Source organism: Orbicella faveolata, unplaced genomic scaffold (genome assembly GCF_042242905.1).
Source record: "Orbicella faveolata isolate gen_17 unplaced genomic scaffold, um_ofav_v1 contig_3, whole genome shotgun sequence".
Classification (NCBI taxonomy): Eukaryota; Metazoa; Cnidaria; class Anthozoa; order Scleractinia; family Merulinidae; genus Orbicella; species Orbicella faveolata.
Window position 1 is genome coordinate 3,275,109 of NW_028301558.1, and position 21,177 is coordinate 3,296,285.

At 40.1% G+C, this 21,177-nt stretch overlaps 1 protein-coding gene across 1 annotated transcript in view; it reads left to right on the top strand.

The window, feature by feature from the left end:
- Positions 1-19,899, top strand: part of LOC110040581 (dynein axonemal heavy chain 5-like) — a 54,147-nt gene extending 34,248 nt beyond the window's left edge. Inside the window, exons 44-78 of the mRNA XM_020745831.2 lie at positions 446-515; positions 973-1,095; positions 1,572-1,702; positions 2,434-2,752; positions 2,848-3,074; positions 3,525-3,747; positions 3,980-4,081; positions 4,200-4,274; positions 4,763-4,930; positions 5,620-5,748; positions 6,500-6,586; positions 7,344-7,481; positions 8,154-8,281; positions 8,741-8,909; positions 9,053-9,208; positions 9,754-9,999; positions 10,228-10,320; positions 10,523-10,627; positions 11,061-11,199; positions 11,320-11,434; positions 11,828-11,984; positions 12,420-12,575; positions 12,922-13,040; positions 13,283-13,485; positions 13,808-13,881; positions 14,231-14,383; positions 14,749-14,815; positions 14,904-14,992; positions 15,158-15,376; positions 15,998-16,158; positions 16,537-16,693; positions 17,267-17,419; positions 18,206-18,265; positions 18,546-18,698; positions 19,032-19,899. Coding sequence (XP_020601490.2) covers positions 446-515; positions 973-1,095; positions 1,572-1,702; positions 2,434-2,752; positions 2,848-3,074; positions 3,525-3,747; positions 3,980-4,081; positions 4,200-4,274; positions 4,763-4,930; positions 5,620-5,748; positions 6,500-6,586; positions 7,344-7,481; positions 8,154-8,281; positions 8,741-8,909; positions 9,053-9,208; positions 9,754-9,999; positions 10,228-10,320; positions 10,523-10,627; positions 11,061-11,199; positions 11,320-11,434; positions 11,828-11,984; positions 12,420-12,575; positions 12,922-13,040; positions 13,283-13,485; positions 13,808-13,881; positions 14,231-14,383; positions 14,749-14,815; positions 14,904-14,992; positions 15,158-15,376; positions 15,998-16,158; positions 16,537-16,693; positions 17,267-17,419; positions 18,206-18,265; positions 18,546-18,698; positions 19,032-19,418 — 5,251 coding nt within the window. The 3' untranslated portion in view covers positions 19,419-19,899. The remainder of the gene's footprint in view (positions 1-445; positions 516-972; positions 1,096-1,571; positions 1,703-2,433; positions 2,753-2,847; positions 3,075-3,524; positions 3,748-3,979; positions 4,082-4,199; positions 4,275-4,762; positions 4,931-5,619; positions 5,749-6,499; positions 6,587-7,343; positions 7,482-8,153; positions 8,282-8,740; positions 8,910-9,052; positions 9,209-9,753; positions 10,000-10,227; positions 10,321-10,522; positions 10,628-11,060; positions 11,200-11,319; positions 11,435-11,827; positions 11,985-12,419; positions 12,576-12,921; positions 13,041-13,282; positions 13,486-13,807; positions 13,882-14,230; positions 14,384-14,748; positions 14,816-14,903; positions 14,993-15,157; positions 15,377-15,997; positions 16,159-16,536; positions 16,694-17,266; positions 17,420-18,205; positions 18,266-18,545; positions 18,699-19,031) is intronic.
- The last annotated feature ends 1,278 nt before the right edge of the window (positions 19,900-21,177 follow it).

Genomic DNA, 21,177 nt, shown 5'->3' on the forward strand with positions numbered 1-21,177 from the left:
TACTTGAAAAATTGGAACCACTTTTCCACCGTAAACAACGCATCAATTTGACGCTAATGTACCACTTTCAACAAAAATATTAGCGAAAGAAATATAGGACATTTCGACATCGTCGGATGTCATTGTCAAGTAAATGTGTAGCTTAGTTTTTGCGTTATAAAAGGATCTACGCTTATGCGCATAAGGTTTCCTAATAGTCGCACGTTTTCTTGTCACTTAACGTATTTTGCCACCTTATGCGCATAATTGTGTTAAAATATTCCCTCAAGCCTAACTTATTCAATGTATCATTTCTTGAGCTTCTATTGTTGTACTTTTGTTATATTTGTTTCTTTTGTTTTGCTATGGTTATATGTAGGAAGTAATTAAGACAGTTGATTATCTTTATCGATCTTAGTATTATTTATTTATTAGTTCTCATTAAATATTTGTTACCGCTATTCAGAGATGCCCCAGAAGCTACAGGTGATGAACCTGAGGACGCCGATTTTGAAACTCCTAAGGTTTATGAACTGGTAAGAACACATCAATGCTCATATCAGCGTTTTCACGGCTATCAAATTCGTCTTTGCAACTGTTTTATCGCGTCGTGTACAAGTATTGTTTGATCTGGACACTACGAGTTTTAGAAGGTACTGCCAACTAACATAACAGTAGCAACTTCAAGTTTGTTTAAATACACATAAAAGGAAACACTGACGTTTGAGGGCCCCCAAAAAGGCCATTTGAACCACTGGGAAAAAAGAACGTTAAAGAAGAAGAAGAATTTTGTCCAAACTTTTTTATAAATATTAACTAAACCATTTTGGACACTGTTGGAGTTTGCATATCAAACAGTGCAAGAGTGTTAAAAATCGAGTTGCAGAGTTCCCACACTGTTTTTTTTTTTCTGTATGTTCTGGTTAAACCTTGCACAGAAGCTTTCACGTTTTGTCAAATTTAGCTCTCTTGTGTTTTCAATTTTTTTTGAAGATCCCATCGTTTGAAGGTCTTGAAGAAAGACTCAAGATGTACCTGGAGCAGTATAACGAGAGCATCAGAGGCGCTGGTATGGACCTGGTGTTCTTCAGAGACGCTATGATTCATCTTATGAGGGTGAGAGACATCACTTGCTTTTAAACACAAACAAACCTCATACGTTGGCTCACTCGAAGGTTTTGAAAAATTACACCATCATTTCGTTGCAATCATAAAAGTTAGTGGAGTATTAATTTTTGTGTAAGTCAATGAAAAATCAAGGGTTTTTTTTTAGATTTCGTGAATGTAAACCAGCTTTAGCAGTTTTCCGAAACTTTCAGACATCGCAGTTTTTCACATCAGTTTCATTGGCCATCTAATTTATATCGGTTAGGTTCGATCAGTTTTATCGCCCTTTTCTGTTCAGGCTTTGAATAGCCTCAGCATTTTTAAAGCCTTATAACTGTACCAAATGTAAAGGAATATGCAATCATGTGAACACTAGAAGACTTCAAAACTCAAACGTTTAAAATTGATGTAGGCCAGTGAAAAGTTAGGGACTTCCCCCTTTCTTGACGAGCGAAAACAGGTTTAGCATTCTGTGTTTTTCTTAGGTGTCCCGTATTATTCGTACTCCACGCGGTAACGCTCTCCTCGTAGGAGTTGGAGGCTCGGGAAAACAGAGCTTGACTCGTTTGGCTTCTTTCATCGCTGGCTACAGGACATTCCAGATTACCCTTACAAGGTGAATTAATACTCCTGACTATTGTTTGTCGTTAATGGAGGAAGCCCAGCAAGCCTCTGATCCCGTCGTACATCATAAAACTTTAGAAAGTTATCATTGTGTGTTGTAGTTTGTCGGGACTTAGTGAATACGCCCGTGAGTCAATTATTGAGTCAGTGTAACCATTGTTTATCCCTTGTTTTGTCAGGAAGTTTGTAAGCAAGTCAGCCTTTCAGACAACTGGCTAGATAGCACATTTTTCAGTCAGTTAGCAGGTACATAAGCCATGTAGCTCTTTCTGTCTTTCTTAGTTTCGACAGGACGTAATGTAATCGGTGGTTGGACACTCAGTCAGTCAATCTCTGTCTGCCTATCTCTCTGTCCGTCAGTCAGTCAGTCAGTCAGTCCTTCAGTCAGTCCTTCAGTCAGTCCTTCAGTCAGTCACTCGGTCACTCGGTCTCTCGGTCACTCAATCACTCAGTCACTCACTCATCACTCAGTCACTCACTCATCACTCAGTCAGTCAGTCAGTCAGTCAGTCAGTCAGTCAGTCAGTCAGTCAGTCACTCAGTCACTCAGTCACTCAGTACAGCCGTTTTTGCCGTCTGTCCGTCAGTCAGTCAGTCATTTAGTCCGCAAGTCCATCCATCAGTCATTTAGTCAGTGAATGGTTTGTTTTGGGGCGGTGACACAGTCAGCTAGCCACTCAGCTCAATCTTCTGTTGACCACAAATGTCCCTCAAATCTTTCAGGTCTTACAATTCATCCAACCTTATGGAGGACTTGAAGTATCTTTACAGAGTGGCAGGAATGCAAGGTCAAGGAATAACATTCATCTTCACTGACCAAGAGATCAAGGAAGAAGGCTTCCTCGAGTATCTCAACAACTTACTTTCCTCCGGGGAGATCTCAAATCTATTTGCTCGAGACGAAATCGATGAAATCTGCGGCGAGCTGATTCCTGTGATGAAAAAGGAGTTCCCCAGGCGACCACCCACGGGGGAAAATCTGTACGACTACTTCTTGACGCGGGCGAAACATAATCTTCACGTCGTACTTTGCTTCTCGCCGGTGCGTTTTTACTTTTGTTCGAATAATCAGTAACTAATTTCTTGCTTTTGACAGTTGATGCTTGATTTCTTTTTCCACGTTTTTCTTTTCTGCAGGTCGGTGAGAAATTCCGCAACAGGTCTCTAAAGTTTCCAGGTCTAATCAGCGGTTGCACAATGGACTGGTTCAGCCGCTGGCCCAAGGATGCTCTGATTGCGGTAGCAGATCATTTTCTATCTAACTTTGAAATCGTATGCGAGGCTGAAGTTAAAAAACAAGTCGTTCACGCCATGGGAATATTTCATGATGGTGTAGCCATTAGCTGTACTGATTATTTCCAAAGGTAAGCGTTTCTTCTACTAAACAGTATGTTCTATATAATATACTTGCCTTTCGTTTCATTTGTGTGTTAAATCGGGTTTCCTACCAAGTTGGTTAAGTTTGGTCGAATGCTTACATGTTAGAGTAGGTTAGAATGTCGTCTGTTGAATTATTTTGTGCGTCTCCTACGTTTTTAGACGCACAATCCTTTTAAATTCGTCTGAGGTGTAAATTCATTTTATTTTCCGAATCGTATTTTACGTCCTCCAAGTTACGCACGGCTGATTTGGTCATTTCCTGTTGTTGTTTTGCGGAGGACGGCTGAGAAATGTACAAAAAAAAAAAAAAAAAAAAAACCTGCAATGCCATTGTACTGCGCATTAAAACCTTTTTTAGCGACGTTCTCGTTTTTCACTGACTAGCTGTTTTTTTTTTTGTCAGAAACAACCTTATTTTGAATTCTTGTTTATAGATACCGTCGAGCGACACACGTTACTCCAAAGTCATATCTCTCCTTTATCAACGGCTACAAGTCAATATACAGCGAGAAACGAGAACAAATTGGAGAACTGGCGAGGAGAATGAACACTGGATTAGCCAAGCTCATGGAGGCCAGTGAATCAGTCGCCCAGCTGTCCAAAGAATTAGCGGTGAAAGAAAAAGAGCTCGCCGTGGCATCTGAGAAGGCGGACCTGGTAAGGATGTGCCTGCAAGTTCGGCTGTTTCTTTTTTTATGTTTGATGTAAGATGAGATAACTATATAGGTCTTGAAACTGAAGCACTTGAATCGTGTGTTTGCCATCCAATGTCCTCGAGGAATGCTGAAAACCAACGTGTGAAAACATTGCATCTAGTCTACGCGACTCTATTGCGATATTGTGCAGATGCTGCTTTCCATTTGTTGATGTTATTGATTCCGTCCGCTAGGTATTGAAAGAGGTTACAGTAAAGGCACAAGCGGCAGAGAAAGTCAAAGCTCAGGTGCAGAAAGTCAAAGACAAAGCGCAAGCTATTGTGGATGATATCGCGGTAAGCCGAGAGCTCATTGACAATTCGACGCATGCTATGTGAATGGACTCTATCTGTTTTATATGCTCTTCCTTACCAGTAGAGCTCATGTCCCACTCTACTCTAATTTTGTTTTCAGGCTGACAAAGCTGTGGCTGAAGAAAAGTTAGAAGCCGCAAGACCAGCTCTTGAAGAAGCAGAAGCCGCCTTACAGGTTAAAAACATATTTATTGTGCAGAGTTGGGGTAACGTTTGGAGAGGGGCAGATAGTGCCAGTGTAATTCTGATATAACAGTGCTGAAAATTCTTTCCCTGCTTCTGTCTCACATAAGATGTGTATCTGATATCCGTGTTTGTTGATGTTCTTTCGAATGAGTCTTTATTTGTGTTATTTTTTGTTATCAACCGAAGGAAAAGATAATGTTTTTAAACTTTGAAAATGCTAAGCGCTTGGGGTTCGAGAAGAGGAAGATGAAGACTTTATCAGAAGCTCCATCCCTTTAGTTCTTCTCTCGTCCTTGGTGTTCCCGGTGCCAGCTCGCTCGCGTGCTAATTGTCTCTTGTCTCTCGCCATATGTAAGGCCGTGTATCTTCTGTTACAATGTACGTTAGTTCAGCTGAAGCAGAGAGTCTTCTTCGACTTATAGTAAAACAGTGTCGTCGAAGTGAAATGCTAACCTGGTTATTTTTGTTCGTTACCAGACCATCAAGGCCTCCCATATCGCTACGGTCCGTAAGCTTCCCAAACCACCGCATCTGATCATGCGCATTATGGACTGTGTTTTGATCTTGTTTCGAAAGCGAGTGGACCCAGTGGTATTTGATGCGGAGAGAAACTGTGTCAAACCCTCTTGGAGTGAATCGCTTAAGGTATGAATCAGTGTTTTCTTTGCGGAATAAAATATTGCTATCTTGGGGGCTTGTACGCGTCCTGGAGAGATTTGTAATTTTATCCTAACACATTTTGCGAAATTTGTTCAGCCGAGACGACAATGCGCTTTTAGGTTCTTCAAGACAAAAAAAATAATAGCATGCCTGTGACGTATTTTTCGTAATTTCTTATTGCGGCCTCATGCGCAACAGAGCGCGAAGAGGATAGATGAGGTGAGGTATTGCTTCTAAGCTGGTGTTGCTTTCAGTCCAAGAACCTTTAAGACCTCTTAAAGACTAACATTCTGTGCTCTCGTCGCTCACTAAGCAATATATTTAGGTCGCAGATGTTATCCCTTTAGCCATACTGGTGTAAGCATTCAAAACAATAACAACAAATTCGTGGTTTGTGTAACTATGCGTCCATGCGTTTACTCTCACTTCGACCGATAACTCTTATGTCACGAATTCCTCTGAGGGTTTGCTTTGTATTTAGTGCCTCTAATTTTTTTTTTTTACATCATAATTAAACCTTCCTGTCGCTTCTGTTGTCGATGGCAAACTTCCTAACTGGAAACAGTTTTTTTCGCTTTTTCTTTCGAGAGTACGTTGGAGAGGACAAACGGGATAGTTACTTAATAGAGTTCGAGTGCATGTATTTTCATGACTGTTGTTTGTTTTTCTTCCAGACGATGAGCCAGTCCAACTTTTTGCTGTCGCTTCAAAGTTTTGCGAAGGACACCATCAATGACGAAATGGTTGAACTTCTCGCGCCTTATCTAGAAATGGAGGACTACAATATGGAAACCGCTAAAAGGGTTAGTAATGGTTGTATACTAGCCTAGGTAGCTAACCGCCGCCTGGTTAGCTCAGCTGGTAGAGCGCCAGTCTGCTGTGCGTTAGGTCGAGGGTTCGAGCCCCAGACCGGACCAACACTCAGGGTCTTAAAATAACTGAGAAGAATTTGCTGTCTTTGTAATTACATCTGGAAATGGTTAGACGTTCAAGTCTTCTCGGATAAGGACTATAAACCGCAAGACCCGTCTCCTGCATCTTCAGTGTTACATGGTTAGCAGGGGACGTTACAGAACCCACACACTTAGCGCAAAGAGTAGTGCACGTAGTTCCCGGTGCTGCGGTCTGGCCTTGTCTCACGGGTTGGTGCCTCACATAGGGTTAACCTCATTGCCCCTTTCCCCCTTGAACAGAATTGCTATGACTATGACTACGTACCCTTAAACAGCCGGTAAGCAATTCAGCTATTTACCCGGTTTACTTCCCTGTCCACCAAATTTTTGTGAGCCCAAGTTCTGATGGCGACAAGCTAATGTAACAACTTTCTAAGCCGGATCATGACAACATGGCGGGCTGATTAACATTGCTTTGTAACCTTTCGGTGGGCCCAGTTCTCGTTCATCTCCTACACGATTCCCCTCCTACCGAAAAAGTAGCAGTATATTTTTGTAACATACGGCTGTTTCTGTGAGAAACACTTTTCGGGTCTGCTAATTACTCACGCTGGATAATTAAGCCAATTAATGTGTTTTGTTTGGAATGTTCCGTCAACAGGTTTGCGGAGATGTCGCTGGTTTGTGCTCGTGGACGAATGCGATGTCTGTGTTCTTTGGTATTAACAAAGAAGTCTTGCCATTAAAGGTAAGTTGCAATGCAACGTCAGCATATGAACGCTAAAGGAGGAGAATGAAAGTAAAAAAGCCAAAGTAAAGCAAAAAGACTGGTGAATAAATTAAATATATCAGAAAAATCTAAGCTTTGTAGAATGATATTAGGCTCGTGTTGCTTATTGTCGCTATACTGGCCATGTGGTGGAGAATTGTTTCTGTCAAATATGATCACATTTGCGTGTTTTTAAAAGCATGGCTCTAAGATTGAGAAGAGAGCAGTTCAAAGAACATCAGTGATCTGGAATGAGAAATATGTGAAGCTAAATACACCATATTCGTGTTCTCGGTATTGGACTGGAACTAGCTTGGAATGGAGGCTCATGCGGGGGATATCATTAAAAAGAGATTAATGTCATTTGCATTTGTAAAGACTCCCCTCATTAGCCTCAGTTGCAAGCTAGTCCCAGTCCGATACCGGGAATACTAATATGGTCTATTGTTTTGACTTATTTTTTTCAGTCTAGTCGAGTCGCCATTTTGAGCTTTATGATCGCAAACACTATCCAGAATTTGAATAGGCAGTTTTTGTCTTCTTATATCTCGTGTGGAACCTTCATTAACTTCATTTACAGTGACTGTCATGTTCTATGCTGGCGGTATTAAGTTTGTTCTCAGGTCATGTGGTAACCTATTATTTAGAGCTGTCGGCTCGGTAGGTTGCGAAAATCATCAATGATTTATTGCCTTGAATGAAAGTTAGCTAATCGTTGCCTAACGTTGTCTCGTAGGCCAACTTGACCATTCAAGAGGCTAAGCTGAACGTAGCTCAGAACGACCTGAACGCGGCCCAGGCACAGCTAGACGCTAAACAGGCTGAACTTGATAAAGTACAGGCTTTGTACGATAAGGCAGTGCAAGAAAAACAGGTAAATCGTGCTGAAGTTTGAAACGTTGTTTCAAACTTCACAAATCTCGTTATTGTGGCAAAGTTGACGATTTTCGACAGCGTAACTCGGCAATAAGGACCTAGGACGTCTAGTTGCAAAAACATATTAACTGGACGCTTTCACTAAAACAGGGAACCCAGGTGCTACAAATTCACACTAGGACCCAATCGTAAAGTTGAAACTTGTTAATCCCTGTTGTAAGGAACCGTGAAATGCATTCCAAAGGTGCTATATCTTGCATTTAAGATTAATTTAACCTCTTTGGCAACAATTCATACACTTAGATGATACACCGTTTTAACTGTTACTGGAAAAGAAGCCTGGGCTGGTGTTGGGAAAGCTATTTTCTCCAGTTGTAGAAAAATTACTTTTTAAGTAATTTTAAGTTTAAGTTACGTTATCTATAGTTGAAACGGAGATCGATGATAGTGAACAAAATGTTTGAAATTAAGTTCAAGAAAAGTTCTAAAGAACTGGACCACTGTTTGGTAGACAACAACATGTAGATTCTCTTTTCATTGTGCACGGATTTCCTATGGTAGTGGGTAGGAAAAATTTACTTTTTATAAAAATACATGTCTAGCAGGAGAAATTACCGTCAGATCAGTGTAATGGTGCAAGTATTAACTGGTTTATATGGATAATAAACAGGATCTTCTGGATGACGCGGAGACATGTCGCAGAAAGATGTTGGCAGCTTCCACTCTGATTGGCGGCTTAGGAGGAGAGAAAGAAAGATGGACGGAACAAAGTAAAGAGTTTGAAGCTCAAATTGGAAGGTATAACGCAAGCAGTATTCTATTTAGAGAAACCGTTAAACTTTTTCGTGTCATGGATCGATGTCGTTCCTTATTGCAGGTGCTTTCTTGTAAAAAATATTTGTGATTTTTTCGCCCAAACTGCAAAATCTTTTTGTAATTGGCAGTGTGGGTAACATTACTTGAAACATATCGCTAAACTCAAACTTATTTCGTTCAAGTTATTTTGTGAACCTGGGTTTCTGCGTCTTTATCTTAGTTGTCTTTTCTTTCTCAAACGCAGTTTAGGTTTTAAATGATGTGTATGTGTTGAAGGTTATAAAATCAAAGGTGTAATGGTTAATCGTAATAATCGCATGGACATTTTTCTGTTTGCTCACTATCCTGTCCCAAAAACGAGCAAGAACAAGAACAAGAACCAGCAATACCTTATAACTGTGATTAGGAAAAGGTAACTATGTAACTTTGTTTCTATTATAGACTGGTCGGTGACGTGTTGCTCTGCACAGGATTTTTGTCTTACTCTGGTCCCTTCAACCAAGAGTTCCGTGACATGTTGATGGGAAAATGGCAGAAGGACATGAAGTCACGCAAGATCCCCTTTACCCCCAACCTGAATGTCACGGGCATGCTCGTTGATGCGGCAACGGTAAGCATTGACTGTTTCGAGACCAGCCACCAAATGCGCCTTTAAATTGTGACAAACAGTTGTGTCCTAGGAGATATAGTCACTAGAAAGAAAGGGTAAGTTTTGGGATTCTTCCTGTGACAGTTCCTGTTTTATGATTCTAGGTCGGTGAATGGAACCTTCAAGGTTTACCAAACGATGAACTGTCTGTCCAAAACGGCATTATCGTTACCAAGGCAACGCGCTTCCCTTTGTTGATAGATCCACAAGGCCAAGGAAAGGCCTGGATTAAGAACCGAGAAAAAGAAAGTCAAATGCAGGTGGGTAGGTCAAGCATGGTTTAAGAACTCTGTGAACTTTACTCGATCTTAGAAAACCCTTGCGATCAAGAAGTTGAGAAATGAGTATGGAAAAGCAAAAGTATGGAAGCTTTAAAGCTGAAATTTTCAAGGTAGATTTTGTTTGCTATAAAATCGTGAAAACTTCTCTTCGAGGAATTCAGATCATTTAAGCAGTTTATTGCGAATTGAGATGCAAATCACACGTCGGTTTCTTTGTTTGTCGATGGGCTTCTGAACCAACAGACATATGAGAAACCCCACTGAACCAGCAGCAAAATCCAATGCAAGAATAACAGTGTTATTACAGTTCTTCAGAAGACCTTTGATAGTAATCTTCATTTTAATTTCAATTCCTATATTACGTGCACAGATGGCTTTTTATCTCGTGCTTTCATTTAAGTTCAGTTTTCTGTTCCTCTTCAACAATCCAGTTTATTTTGTTTTTGTTTCAATATAAGACCAAGGCCTGCCAGTTTCTCGAAAAATGACGTGTTGCGTAAATGATTCAAAACATTTATCTACAGATAACGTCATTAAATCACAAGTACTTCCGAAACCATCTGGAAGACTGCCTCTCGTTGGGTAGACCGCTGCTCATCGAGGACGTGGCCGAAGAATTGGACCCAGCTCTCGATAACGTGCTGGAGAAGAACTTCATCAAAACTGGAAGCACCCTGAAAGTGAAAGTGGGAGACAAGGAGATTGATGTTATGAAGGGCTTCATGTTATACATCACGACGAAGCTCTCAAATCCCGCGTACACTCCAGAGGTGAGTGACAGCTGTCCGTCGTGTGTAAAGTCATACACTTCTGTGTTTTTGTGTGTGGTAATGAAACGTTTTTGTTGTTGTTGTTGTTGTTGTGTTGTATCTTTTTAATGGGTACAAAATAGCTACTCCAAGACATAAGAATATGTAGTATCTTAAAGATATTCAGTATCAAATTACAATGTTGTGGTGTCACCTGACTACTTCCTGATTTGTTTGTGTTATAAACAGATTAGTGCCCGTACTTCTATAATCGACTTCACGGTGACAATGAAAGGCTTGGAAGATCAGCTCCTTGGTCGTGTGATCTTGACTGAGAAAGCGGTGAGTTATCTTATCGTCATTTTCTTCTGACTTATGACATCAAGAAAGCTAAACGTCAAGCCTGCCTTCTGTTACGTGGATGCCAACTAAGAAATTTGGATTTCCCAAAGCGAATCTTTCCATATATAACTCAGAACGTGAAATGGATCTAGGTCAACTGGAATAACAATCGATATTTTTTTTCCCTTCATATTTGTTTTAGGAGCTGGAGGCTGAGCGAACGAAGCTCATGGAAGATGTAGCTTCCAACAAAAGAAAGATGAAAGAACTAGAAGATAATTTGCTGTTCAGGCTTACGAGCACTCAGGTATGGAACTTCTCATATTATACGATTAGTTTACGGTTTCGGCGTTATGTGCCACCTAGCATGAAGAAAATTAAGTTAGTAAGTTAACGGTTTCCTACCTTTTCCAGTAATTATTTCAAGTTTTAGGTCGTCGAAATATCTTGTATGGGTAACTACTGTCACTTTAATTTTCGTTATTTCTTGTTTGCCAGTTGCATTTCACTTGGTTCAATATTTCTACGAATTTCCCTTCGCGTCTTGCTAATACAGCTCCTCTACTGACCGTCAAATTCTTCACGGTCTTTTCTGTCAAATCATCAAAGTATATTTGTTGCCTAGCAACACCCTTTAGATAACTGCAGGCTCAACCTATTATTGGAGACCGATTCCTGCCAAAAACTTTATTTGTCCTTGATTTAACTCTGTTTAACAAGTTGGTGCAATGTTATTTCAGGGGTCTCTTGTGGACGATGAATCACTAATTGAGGTGCTGAGCACCACTAAGGCGACAGCCGAGGAAGTCAGTCAGAAACTTGTTGTAGCCGCTGACACGGAAATCAAGATCAACGGCGCAAGGGAAGAATTTCGACCGGGTAAGAAAATTGCACCCACCCTGATGGGCTCGTATGCAGACCTTACCATAACTTTACCACCCGCTCTTAGAAGAAAATACATATCCTTTGTTTATGTTTATTGTTGTCATTATTTTTCAGTGGCCACCCGTGGCAGTATCTTGTATTTCTTGATCGTTGAAATGAGCATGGTGAACTGTATGTACCAGACCTCTCTTAAACAGTTCCTGGGATTGTTCGACAACGCTATGGCAAGGTGAGGGTCTGGCACGAGGAATGTTTGATATATTTAACCACTGGTCAAAACGCTTCAAGTCTTTCAATTAATGCTGAATTTTAGCTTTATTGGGGACTCCAGACTCGCTGAAGTTTTAGTGTCAAATTTGAATTCCGGAGAGCGTCAAAATCACATTTCTCCTTACGATATTAGTGCATTGTCAAGCAGAGGGTGACGAGAACCAAGAAATCATCAATTTGAGGGTATTGTTACCACTAAATCCTCAGAACTAACTCCACAGTGAGAGTATGAGAGTATGACAATCATAAAGGTATGGCAGAGAGACGGAGAAAGACAAATACTGGAATATTCACTTGACTTTTAGTTATGCACGTACAAAAACTCACAAATGTTTTCATTTGTTTTTCCAAGGTCGCAACCATCTCCAATCACTTCCAAGAGGATACACAATATTATAGATTACTTGACGTACGAAGTATGGAGGTACTCGTGCCGAGGCCTGTATGAGAATCATAAGTTTCTGTTCACGCTTCTACTCGCTCTCAAGATCGATCTGCAGAATAAGAAGGTAAGTACTGTCCGTCGCCTGAGACTTGTGCGGAAACATTTCAGCTGGTGACGCAGCCTTAAAGAAACCCAAGTGCAGTTGTTAGCCATTAAGAGACAACAGATGGATCTGGGTAGTAATTTGTCAGTATTGTTCAGCTCGATTCTTAGATCACTGTTCTGGAGATGAAGGGAGTGAATCATCTAAAGAGATATCTCTCCGGATTAACGTGACCACGTGAGGCTTGCGTTCTGCAAGTCAACAAGCTGAGCGATAATCAGCTATGAGGTTCCGAATCTTATAGCAAACAAGAGCAATATACTATGAATGAAAGAAATCTTTTGAGTATCTCAAAATAATCGCTTACTTATAGTTCAAAGGGAAGTCAAAGCTATAGTTTAAAGAAGTGAATGGTTTAACAAAAGGCTGCAATTGTAATGTTATGACCTGTACCAGGTGAAACACAGTGAGTTCATGACACTCATCAAAGGAGGAGCTTCCCTGGACCTGAAAGCTGTACAGCCAAAGCCATGCAGATGGATAACTGACATCACGTGGCTGAACCTTGTGGAGCTCAGTAAACTGCCGCAGTTCTCAGACGTGCTCAATCAGGTGGGTATCCTGTAACGCTCATATGAGATTGCGTTACCCAAAGTTCTGGTAACGTTCTGTGATGGTAGTCCAATAAAATCATCAAAGACATTAGTGTTAAAGTTTCAACATGAACCCACGTTTGGAAAACAACTATTTTAGTCTGAGACCTTTTCTAAACTTACACAAAATATGGTGAAGCCACGGTATGTCACGAAAACCAAACTCTTGCGTGACAAGTTATTTTTTAGCCTTTCTTCCGTCAAACTGTTTTCTGCATTAGTTCCTGTTTTATTTCCAATAGTTAATTTTTTCAAAGCTGTAATGATACGTTTCTTTATCGCTGTTCGAAATTTGACTTTTTTAGATCGCACGTAACGAGAAACAGTGGAAAAACTGGTTTGACAAGGACGCCCCTGAGGAAGCGGACATTCCTGATGGATATGCAAACTCGCTGGACACGTTTAGGAAACTCCTGCTAATCAGGTTAGGTTTCTTTATTTATTTACCCCGCTCTGGGAGGGTGGAGAATGTGTTTTACGATGATCATTGGTCGTTATAGGCGGGCAAAATGTTTTTACTTTGTATTAGACAAAAGGAGTGTTGCATAATGCAAAGGGTTAAGTTTCTCTTATTGTTGTGAAAAGCAGAAAGGATTTCTACTTTCTGCAACGATTTGCAATGAGAGAAACCCTTAGACCGTTTAATAGTTTATTCGTCATTGCCAGGTCTTGGTGTCCAGACCGGACCATGGCGCAGGCACGAAAATATATCGCCGAATCCATGGGGCCTAACTACGCCGAGAACGTGATCCTCGATTTGGAGAAGACCTGGGAAGAGAGCGATAACAAAACACCGCTGATCAACTTCCTGTCCATGGGCTCAGATCCTACAAGCCTCATTGAAAACCTCGCTAAAAGGCACAAGTTTGGTGAGAATGAAATAAAGTTACCATCTTTTTTTTAACTAGAAATCGTATGTTAATCAGGAAAACAAAGGCCAAAAATTACTGTTTAGCTTTTCCAATTGAAGATGTTGTCTATCATTTAAGTACTTCGAATGACCTTATTCTAGGAACAGCAGATATCGGGTGAAAGAATATAACCATTATCACCACACTCTCTTAAGCAAATAAGTTCAGAAAGTTGCCTATTTATCAAGAAATAATATCATTAATGATCCTGCTGGTGATGTATCTGTCTTGCTTTGCAAATCGCTTTCACTTGTCTTGATCTGTCTATATTTGATTGCAGATTGCCGTGCTATTTCCATGGGTCAAGGTCAAGAAATTCATGCTAGAAAACTCGTTGGACAATTCATGCAAACAGTGAGTACATTTGATGCATTGTATTTCCCTTTATATAAGTACAATGCTTGTGTTTTAGGTGAGATCTTTTGTGGTGGTGGTTGTATTTGTTTGTTTGTTTTGTTGTTGTTGTTGAAGTAGTTTCTCCTGGTTTTCTGGTCTTTTCACTGTGTTGATATCTTATTCCCCTCATCTGTTATTTCTGTTTCCTATTCCCCTAGGCTGTGAACTACTACGTCTCCTAATGTTGTACATGTATTAGCTGTATGGTGTTGATTTGCAATCAAATTCGCCCAAATGGTAAACGAAGAAATGTATGGCAACGTGTAAGGAGAATCTGTATATTGAGACATCTCGTTTGTGATTTCAGGGCGGATGGGCGCTCCTTCAGAACTGTCACCTTGGTTTGGAGTTTATGGATGAGCTGATGGACGCGGTGGTGGATACTGAACAAGTTCATGACTCCTTCAGATTGTGGATGACTACAGAAGAACATATCCATTTTCCTATCGGCCTCTTACAGGTTTGAACAACTCAAAATACTCTGGAAAATCTTCTGGTGCTTTCGTTTACATGTTTAGGTCTGTGCAAATTGTGTACCTCTGAAAAATACATTGCATTCTTTTTGCGTGACATGCCTTATCTCTTGCTTGTTGCGTCTTGTTTCTCGAGCGATTTATTTTGTTTCACTAGAATCGCGTCACGTTTCTTAAGAATTCCGTATCGTTTTCCGGAATTGGAAGCGTGAATGGAAAATGCGAAACATTAAATTTATCCAAATTACCGGAGTTGAAATTTCTTTGATAGTTCGTTTGTGTTTTAAGAATGTTTAGTTAGTTTAGAACTGAACTCTGTTTGACGTTCTCTTGGTTAAATTTTATTTGACAGATGTCAATCAAATTCACGAATGAACCTCCCCAGGGACTTAGAGCTGGACTCAAACGAACCTACAATGGTAAGTTGGAAAGGATTCAATCCCAGACTTTTCGGCGCGCTGTCTTTATGTTATTTTAATATCTCTTTATTTGTGTTGTTGTCTCCAGGAATCAATCAAGATCAACTGGACATCAGCAACCTCCCTCAGTGGAAACCCATGCTATACGCGGTTGCTTTTCTCCATTCTACCGTTCAGGTGAGGAGGAGATTTCACGTCAATCATATATTAAGTCATAGACTGTGCGTAAAACAGACGCCTGACTCCATTTTCCTTTCAATTGCTCTTGAAACTGATTTAATGAAGCATTGTTACAAGAGCTCTTTTTGACAAAATTCTGTCTCTGTCTTTCTTTGGCCACAGGAGCGTCGAAAGTATGGTCCGTTAGGTTGGAATATTCCTTACGAGTTCAACCAAGCGGACTTTACAGCCAGCGTGCAGTTTGTTCAAAATCATCTGGATGACATGGATATCAAAAAGGGCGTGTCCTGGAATACCGTGCGCTATATGTTAGGAGAGGTGCAGTATGGAGGACGAGTCACAGATGACTTTGATAAACGACTGCTCAACACGTTTGCCAAGGTTGATATTTCATGACTCTTATACGTAACGCTAAAGCTGTTTTAATAGGATGTGTTTCTTTCAGATAATCCAAGGCTGATTATTGTTGTTTTTGATGTTGTTCTTGTTGTTGTTGCAACTAAAATCTACACGAACCGCAATGAAAATGGGCTCAGCTGTTGCAATTCGTCTGAAAAGACAACACCTTGTTGGAAATTCAACTAAAATGAAAAGAGCTCCTACTTTTGCGATTCACTTTGATAGGTCAGTGCGAAATGCTTATCGATTGTTGTCTGTTTAAGCTAGTCCCCGACAATTGTCACAGAAAATGGTCATGGTACAAAGCGGATGACAGAGTGTGATGAATTTAGTGAGGTTAACGTTGCAGACTTTCAGTTACTACGATAACGTCTCTTTAAGTTATCGTTAAGTTATCTCTTTAAGTTGTCTAAATTGTCGCCCTAATTTCGTCGTGCCGTTTTCATTTCACACATCTAGTATGTGCTTTGATCATTTTATGACTGGCAAAGTCACATGATAGAACTCTGCAAAGAGCCTAGTTTGCCACCTCTCACAAACTGTCGTTATTTTCGTTTCTGTTGCTATCATTGATCGATTACACGTTGCTACCGATCTTTGCAGGTGTGGTTTAGCGAGTCGATGTTCCAACAGAGCTTCAATTTCTACAAAGGTTACACTATACCAAAGTGTACTTCAGTTCAACAGTATATGGATTATATTGACACGCTTCCTCTTGTGGACTCCCCTGAGGTGTTTGGTCTACATCCTAATGCAGACATCACGTGAGTAGTGTTCTCAAGAATTTATTCTCCGTATGAGTTCTTGTAGGGAAGTAGGGAGAAAATTAGGTTTGATCAGGTATTTCATGTGGCTTTATTTATCGTTAACTCTCAATTTTTTGGATCTTGTAGTTATTACGGCAATTGAAGTTACACTTTCGTTCAATCCACCCATACATGTGTCCTTGAAAACATTGTTTTATTCTTAGTCTTGGCGGAAACTTCACTGCCTTCAGTTAGTTCGAGGGGCAGTGTTGTCAACACTTGCACTATGCTCAAAAGATTAAGATAAAATCAGTGCTTCTCTCAACTCATTGTTCACGATATCAGTTTGCGGGCGCTAAGTACTATAATTATTAACTTAGTCGTTTCTGCTCTCAGTTACCAGAGTAACCTGGCCAAGTCTTGCCTGGACACCATTTTGAGCATTCAGCCAAAGGACAGCTCGGGTGGTAGCGGGGAAACCCGCGAGGCTGTTGTCCAGCGGTTGGCTGATGACATGCTTGATAAGCTTCCTGAGAACTACATTGCGCATGAGGTAAGCTGAAGGACCGCTGTTCGAGTAAGTTAATTGTTTCCGTGCATTTAGGAAACGTTAGCGCACTTAATGTAGAATTGCTGCTAGAAAAGTGTATCTATACATGTACATCTGTTTTCAGTGACGCTGGAAGAAAGTAAGAAACAAACAAACGAACAAACAGAAAAGCAGGAGGCTCTTTCTTTTTCGCTTTTCATTCAAAGGATCACAGACACTTTTTTGGCCGTTTTGTTATAACTTCGACTTTGATGTCGATGGTAGTAGTATAAGCGCGTTATTTGCGAGTGGTGTCGTGTCCGGAAGTAGCAAACGTTGTTATATTTACTACTGGTTTTACTAACGCAATGCCTTGCAGTGGAGTAAATAACTATTGGTCGTTGTCTATTATACATATGCTCAGAAACTAAGCGGTCAATTTCTATGTCGAATTTGACTAGAGATTTCGAATATCCACTTTCTTGTGCACTGGTTTGTTCAGCTGTAACAGGTATGTGGCATGTGCGAGTCCCAATTCATTTTAGATGTTACAACGTTTTTCTTTCCGAATTAACCATTCCTATCCGTTGCTTTCAGGTTAAGGCCAGACTACAGAAAATGGGAGCTCTGTCTCCGATGAATATCTTCTTGCGGCAAGAGATCGACCGAATGCAGAGGGTGATAACCGCTGTTCGGCAAACACTGACGGATCTCAAACTTGCCATTGATGGCACCATCATAATGAGCGAGGTTAGCTAACTTCAGTCTGATATCCTTTAACCTTCTAATCTTAAAATCTCGTCACATAGTCTCATACATAACTTTAAATGGAAGTTGTAAGACGATGGTATTACATCAAGACAAGCGGTAACAATGATGGATTTGATTATTTTCTCCAGAGGGAGGGGGCGGGTACTCTACAAAGTTCTATAAGGGCAGAGTCCGCCCCGCCGCCCCAAGGTCCAACCCCTTACCCTTTTGTATAAAAGGTACCCTTCTCGTATAACGTTAGTTGGCAAAAGGTATCCCTTTAACATACTTTCATCATCGGTCCATATTATGAATAAATCGCTAAAAAAAAAAAGGAAGCCTTTTAGTCATTTTCATGTAGTGCTTAATAAATTAAATGATACAACCATAATGTGCGTTTATTCGAAATATGTTAATTAAAGGCCCTTTGAAATAACTAAATGACAGTTTTTACTACCTTTTCATATACCTCAGCTTGTGAAATCCCTACCCTTTTAGATACCTGAAGCCTAAAAAAGATGCCACTTTGCGGGGGAGCCCCCCGTATAGGTCATTATAGGGATTTTTGTAGAAGATGTTACTCCTTTTACATGTACCTGTCTACGCGAGAGGAAAAATCAGTTGAATTTGTCCACTCTGGGGACTTCAAGGCAGCGAGCAAATCTTTTTATATTTTTCGCACCAGCTTAGTTCGTTTAGAATCGAATTTGGAGTTGACAAAAATAGTTAAAAGCTAGCATTTCATTTTAGTTTTGTTCAATATATTTGTTGTGCTTTTCTTTTTAGACTCTAAGAGACTCGCTTGACTGCATGTACGACGCTAGAATTCCTACTCACTGGAAAAAGGTATATAGATAAACAGGGAAGAAAAAAATACAAGCAACAGACGGGTTAATATTGCTACACACTCTCCCCAACCTAACATGGAAGTAGAATTCTTCCCCGTTTTTCTGTTAGTAATACTTACAGTTTTCACTACGTTTGAGTCCGTCAGCAGACGGATTTCGTTGTCGAATTAGACGTCGATTCTTGCCGGATAGATTTGGGTGGAATCGTGTTGCAAGTAGGTTCTAATCGGTGAGCCCTCGCATAGCTAAACTGAGTTGCGTTTTCTTTTTTATCTTAGATCTCCTGGGAATCCTCCACGTTGGGATTCTGGTACACTGAACTGCTGGAAAGAAACAGTCAGTTCAGAAGCTGGTGTTTTGAAGGAAGACCCAATGTGTTTTGGATGACAGGGTTTTTTAACCCTCAAGGATTCCTGACGGCCATGAGACAAGTAATAATCACCTCAAATTGTGTTCTGAGTTATTTTTTTTCGACTAATTACAGAATGAAGTTACACGGTGCGTCCCGCAAAAATGTGCGCTTTTTTTCACAATCGGATTTTGTGGAAGTAGTATGAGTAGTACTATGAAGGATTCTTCCCTTCTCTATCTCTGTTTGTCGCATTTTCAATCATGAATTTTGAAATCCCTCCTCCTGACATTTTACTTTCTAAACGACAATACTGTCCAGGAATTAAGTGTTTAAACCATGCTTTCCCTCAAGTACAGTTGTGGCAATAATCGAGTTTGAGATGGGAACAATTACTATTGCTTTCATTTTTCAGGAGGTGACTCGTGCACACAAGGGCTGGGCCCTAGATTGTGTTGTACTGCATAATGACGTCACGCGGTTCTTTAAAGATGACATCACTCAGCCCCCGACAGAAGGGGTCTATGTACACGGCCTGTACCTTGACGGTGCCGGCTGGGACCGCAGAGGTTGCAAGCTTGTAGAACCCACTCAAAAGGTTCTCTTTACGTCCATGCCTGTCATTCACATCTACGCAATTAATACAACTGCTGGGCGAGATGCCCGGATGTACCAGTGCCCGATATACAAGAAGCCCAGAAGAACGGATCTGACGTACATCGCAAGCGTGGACTTGAAAACCAATCAGAATCCAGATCACTGGATTTTGCGCGGTGTTGCCCTGTTGTGTGACATCAAGTAAAAAGTCAAGAACGAGATCATTTGTAAAAACCTGTTTTTTAAAGAGATTTCCAAATGGTAGTCCTCTGTAGCTCCCGATTGCGTGACTGTAACGCTGCCCCTTTAGCTGTAGTGTAACGCAGAACTGAAAGACAGTCCTTTTTAAAGCACTATTTGTATTATATTATAACGAAGAATTGTCAGAGTATATACTGTAGTTGTCCTTTGAATGTTATTTATTGACTGTTTTTTTTTTGTAAGTATCATTTTTCACTGCCAAAATCGTTTTTAGTGCTAACAAAGAAAGCGAATTCACAAACAGAACTTTTTATTTAATATAGTGTAGCAGCAAGAAAGGATGATCTGAACATGTTGAACATGTTGTGGCAAATAACCAGTCTTGTAAAGAAGTTTTACGTGAGTCGTTTTGTCAACCAAGGTAGGAAGGATTTAACCTTCACGAGAAAATCTTGTGGGAATAAAGATGATTTATGCATTCTAAATTATCTTAATTGATAACTGTAACCATGGTTTTTGGAAGCAGCGCATCTCAGAAAAGTAACAAAACTTAACCAAAAAATGCAACAACTGGTAGTCCATTTCGTTGGGTACTTTATGCCCATAATTCTGTTTGACTACCATGCAGTCACAAGACAGTTTTGTACGGAAGCCCCAAAGGGACATCCACTTATGAAAAATAGGAGTTCGTTTTTCGAGATTAAGAATTTGCTTTTTCGAAAATGGGAGTTTGTTTTTCGAAAATGCGAGTTTGTTTTACGAAAATGCGAGTTTGTTTTACGAAAATGGGAGTTTGTTTTTTCGAAAATGGGAGTTTGTTTTAGGAAAATGGGAGCTTGTTTTTTTAAAAATGGGAGTTTGTTTTTCGGAAATGAGAGTTTGTTTTACGAAAATGGGGGTTAGTTTTTTTTAAAAAATGGGAGTTTGTTCTACGAAAATGGGAGTTTGTTTTACGAAAATGGGAGTTTGTTTTGCGAAAATGGGGGTTTGTTTTGCGAAAATGGGAGTTTGTTTTGCGAAAATGGGAGTTTGTTTTTCGAAAATGGGAGTTTGTTTTCTCGAAAATGGGAGGGTTTTTTTTATGATGAAAATGATTGACAGGCCAAACACCACTCCTATTGGTCAAGATAGAGCTAGCCAATGGCGTAATGTAAAGTTTTCAATCCTTATTTGTTTGAAGCTCGACCTCGTTGTTTTGTGTGTCTTTGACGACATTTCAGTGTAAAATAGGGTTGACTGGCCTTCACGACTTCTACGGTTCGTGATACTTGTACATTTGCCGTTCTCTGTTCGGCCACTCGACCCGGCTTTGTTTTGGTCGCTTCCCTCGTGTTTATGAAGGGCACTTCATGCTGTGTTATAAGGAGTAATTCTTATTTATGTCATTTTTAGGTGATTTTTGTTTAGGAGGGCTCCACTGAAAACCGCCTTTGGCGAGTTGGATTCCCTCACTAAATATTATTATTATTATTATTATTATTATTATTATTATTATTATTATTATTATTATTATTATTATTATTATTTAAGTAGAGTTGGGCCGTTAGATCGTGCTATGGCAAATTTTTATAGGTCATAGGTCGGCATGATTTCCGCTGTTATCTGCATGTCACTTCGTCGAGTTTGACACCTCTGTAATTTGCCATGTGTTTATACATTGTTTTGGCTCATTTATATTGCAAGCTATGTTGTTAAATCTCCAAGTATTTGCTTTTAAGGACCAAAATACGAAATTTACCGTGAACATGTTGCTTACTTGCATT